This window comes from Mastomys coucha, unplaced genomic scaffold (assembly GCF_008632895.1).
Source record: "Mastomys coucha isolate ucsf_1 unplaced genomic scaffold, UCSF_Mcou_1 pScaffold21, whole genome shotgun sequence".
Classification (NCBI taxonomy): Eukaryota; Metazoa; Chordata; class Mammalia; order Rodentia; family Muridae; genus Mastomys; species Mastomys coucha.
The window spans coordinates 150,148,221-150,152,603 of record NW_022196904.1 but is presented as its reverse complement, the minus strand read 5'-3'; the positions used below and the strand labels follow the sequence as shown (position 1 = coordinate 150,152,603).

At 42.6% G+C, this 4,383-nt stretch overlaps 1 protein-coding gene across 1 annotated transcript in view; it reads right to left on the bottom strand.

Moving 5' to 3' along the window:
- Window positions 1–1,526: 1,526 nt before the first annotated feature.
- Window positions 1,527–4,383, bottom strand: part of Trpm6 (transient receptor potential cation channel subfamily M member 6) — a 147,730-nt gene continuing 144,873 nt past the window's right edge. The window contains exon 39 of the mRNA XM_031389892.1: window positions 1,527–2,034. Within this exon, the coding sequence (XP_031245752.1) occupies window positions 1,901–2,034 (134 nt within the window). The 3' untranslated portion in view covers window positions 1,527–1,900. The remainder of the gene's footprint in view (window positions 2,035–4,383) is intronic.

The following is a 4,383-nucleotide window of genomic DNA, read 5'->3' as shown; positions in this document are numbered from 1 at the left end:
TGAAGGCCAGTGGCTTGATTAAGGAGCACTGCCTCCTTTTGTGACCATAAGTCACTCAAACTGAACACTATCACATCCACATGCAAGCAGTCCAAGTGACCTTTGCCCAGCAGATTTTTTTTTTTCAGATAGTAGTCTATAGTTTTTCTTAGTGTTTTAAAAAGTACAGAACTTTGCAATCAAAATGTATTTGCTTTCATGTTTCACTCCAGTTTAAAAATATTTTGGTCAATAAACTGGTACATTTGGTTTGGCCCTCAGTTAGGTAAACTCAGCCCCTTTCCAGAGTTGAATGCAACACTGAAATGAGAGAAACAGATCTCTTACTGATTCAAAGATTGGACAGTACTGCTAAGCACCATCTGCCAACAGCATTGCTAACATGTTATCCTCATTGCCAACCACTGTTTCATCTAAGCATGTATTTAAGGGGCTGAGATTAGAGGCTTGGAATTTGAAGCCAGTCTATGCTACACAGAAGGAGGAAGAGAGGGAGAACGGGAGGGATAGAGGGAGGGATGGATGGACGGAGGGAGGGAGGGAGGGAGGGAAGGTGGGAAAAAGGGTGGAGAGAGAAGAAACTGCCCAACTTTCCCATCCCCTACCAACTCCAAAGCAAAAGTAAATGAAATATAGATGAACTCTGAAAGTCACATGAACCAGATAAAACAATTGCTTTCCACCTTGCTATGCAATACTTCCCCTGAAGTGCGGCCTAAGGAAGCAGGAATTTAGAATTCTAAAGCAGACTTGGAAGTATGTCAATTAAGGACAATGATGTGGGGATGCACATTAAAGAGAGGATCCGCAAGGGTGGAGGGCAGAGGTCTCCTACTTACCATCTCTGCGGCTGTTGTAAAAGTCACTCTGTCCTGAAGCAGGACAACCTTAGTTAGCCTGCAGGAAGGAGCTGCCCTCAACACAGGGCTGCTTCCAGGAACACCTCACTACAAGCTCCGGAGACTGATGAAGTGTTCAAGTTGTCAGAATCCTACAGTGGAAGGAGTGAAATACCTGCAATGCAGTTCGGCATCTTTTCCTTACAGGACTGGCCAAGGAGAACAGAGATGTGATATGATAGTGTTGAGAGGGAAAGGATGAACAGAGACTGGCAATGGTCTCTAGTGTTTCTGAGCTTAATAAAGCGAAACCTTTCTTAATAGTTTCCAAGATTACATACCCTCCAATTTTCTTATTTAAATAAAAAGTTGTAAGAAAAATTAGTTTTGATTTGTACTTTTCTTTCATTCAGAGAAACTGGAAAAATCCCAAGTACCATGTGATTTGATAACAACGCTCCAATACATGTAGAGTGCACCAGGACATGGCCTTGTTTGTTATGGATATGGATGCTCCAGCCTTGGCCAACAGACACTCATCCCAGGGTTTTCCCTGTTGCTGCTATTTAAACCTTACATTGCTATAGAGGGAAGAAGAAAATACATATTCTTCATGTATGTATAGGTATATGTACAATCCTTAGATGAAATCATGAATAACAGTGGGGACAAAGTCTTCAAACACAGTGAGAAAATAAATTAATTTATTCCCTGGTTCATTAGTACACAGCATTCTACTCCAAGTGGCCAGCTGAAGCAATGAGGTATAGAGGAAAGTATTCCCAGTGTCCCAGTTAGCATCTTCATGCAGAACCAGGAGATGAGAATGTACACCACACATTCTTCTCAGAAGTCAATATCCAGGACGACCCCTCCATAATGCACTGTGCTCTCTGGGCAGTGGGAGATGAGGCTCAGAGGGCACTTCCAGGGAGGCCCCCATTGTAAAGTCATCGTGACAGAGACTCTGACATAGTCAGGACCGTGTCAGTCTATGTCTATCACCATAGAATTCATGGCAGAAGGAGCTCAGGGACCATCGTCTTCTTTCATCATCCTTTTTAAAGGCGTGTGTGATCTTCCAGGGAACTTCTGTTTCTGTCTCTTTCTGGAAGTGCCTCAGTTGGTTCAATTGTTTGCGTAAGTCCTGAGGTGCAGTGTGCCCTTGCAAGGGAGTAATCATTTCTTTTCAAGTCTACAGAGAAAGCAAGATAGTATGACTTAGATGACTTAGATCACATTGACTCATGCAGGTAGTCTGGACATCAGGCTTAGTCAAGGGGTTCAGGGAGCCTCTGCTGTCCCAGGCGTTGGGTATATAGATTCAAACACTCAACTGTGCCGAAACACAGGCTTTCTGCATTCCATGACTACATGAAACTCTAACTCCATATGCTGTCACTGTGTGTGAGGCACAGCCCACCACCTGTGGGGAGAGAAGATGTGACTGGCCCAAGTTAAATGAGGTCTAATAAGAAATGGGAACCTTAGGTAGGATCTGAGGCATGGGTTGAAATGGTGGCAAGAAAGCTCTCCTCTGCTCTGTGGCTACCCACAAAAGTTTCACCATCTGAAGATCACCTCAGATGTTTCCTAAGCCCTGCCTCTTCTGTTTATAAGGGAAAGTTAAAGAAAATAGTAAACGGGATAAGCTTTGGGAGGACTGACAATAGGAAAAATGGCATTAAATGTTACATGCATCTTTTTGTGCTGTGATTCATAGCAGATTTTAGCCTGCAATTGTGGGATGATTCAGACATTCACTAGTTCCTGCCTCCTTTACTCTGAGTTCTGGTCGGCCTCAGCCCAACCCTAACCTCTTCCAGGGCTCCTGATGAAAAGTCTAGAGGATGCAATGTTGTATTGACCTCTTTGCCCATTCACTGTGGATTCACATCATGGGCAGCTATAAGGGTACATCCTTCTTCTTCGCTCCTTTAATTCATTAGCCTTGAGCTAATAGGGCTCATGGGCTAGACACTGTGGTTGACGGCACCTTACCTTAGGAAACCAAGGGTATCACTCAGGGTGAGAGTGTGTAGCTGGGGGTGAATGTGTGAAGCCCTGAGCTTAACCTCTAGTACCAGGAAGAAAAATTTGTATTTCCTGGTTTACTTTTTAATGCTAAGTGGTGATATTTCTAGATAAAAAAAAATGAATACATAGGTATGTATACTAATATATATTTAATAATGTAACCAACATCTATTGAGCATATAAATAAAATAAATATTCACCCTCAACTTTGTGACAGATACAATTATCTCTTGCTTGCAGATGAAGATGTTAAAGGCCAAAGCCTTATATCCAGTGGAAGGCAGAACAGGGCTACATGACCTTACCTGGATCAAGATTCCAGGTTCTTATATATTGTCTTAACCTGCCTCTACCTTAAAAATAAAAAAAATAAAAAAATAAAAAAAAAAAAAAACAGAAAAAGTAAAAGGTACTTCTCATTCTGTTCTCCAAACTAAACGTCTTTACTCAATTACCAATGATAATGAAAGAGGGTATTTCATTATTTCTATTTCAAAATTAATTTTTAGAACTAGGACTTCAGACACCAGAGAGAGACAGAGGAGATAGAGACAAAGAGAATGAGAGAATCTGGATGGGTACTCTAAAAATTCTTGTGGTTTGTAAATTTAAAAATTATTCAAAAATAAAGAAGATAAATGTTTGAGTGAGTAGGCCAGATGAGGAAATGTTAAAAAGAATAAACTTAGTTTTATCCTAAGGGGGGGTGGGGAACCTGGGTGATAAGATGGCCCCACAGGTAAAGGTGCTTGCTGTCAAGCTTCATGACCAGAGTTCGATCCCCAGAATCCCATGGTGGAGAAGGAAAAGAGACAAGGGCTTCGAGCCTACCATGGCATGTGTACATGTGAACATGAACCCTACACCGTACTCAACAATTAACTAGGCCCAAAGGTTGGAAGCCATGAGTAATGCCTCAAACCTCCCTGGTTCCTAGATGATCAGATGTAGTCCAGGTCTTTGAGAATAGAAGGTGCCCTGTCCCGGCTACAGTGAGTCAGACTGGGTAGAGTCCAGTGCCTAAGTGTGATGATTCCTGGGTGGATTCCAGGCTGCAACTATGGGATGATTCAGATATTCGCCAGCTCCTGCCTCCCTTGCCTAGAGTTCTGATATCCCTCAGCCCAGTCCCAACCCCTGCCTGGGTTCCAATGCAGGACAGTGTTGTACAGTGATCTCTTTGACCATTTGCTGTGAGCTCACACCGTGGGCAGTTAGGAGAGTAGAGCCTCCTTTCTTCCTCTGGCTTTCTTCTTCCATATCTGCCACTGCATGATGACACACTCTATTTTCACTGATGGAGGAAAGAAGAACCAGAAGTCTAATACTAATCCCTTTCCTTTGCTAAGTCTTGCCCACAAAAACCTCCCTCAATTCCAACAGAATTAGAAATTGCCCATTTTTGTTATGGAAGTACATAGGTTCCCCCCCCCAACCCCTGGGTTATAGTGGAGGATAATCTTTTTCTGATTTGTAGTTCAAGGTATGACTTTTTCTGGAAGAGAGA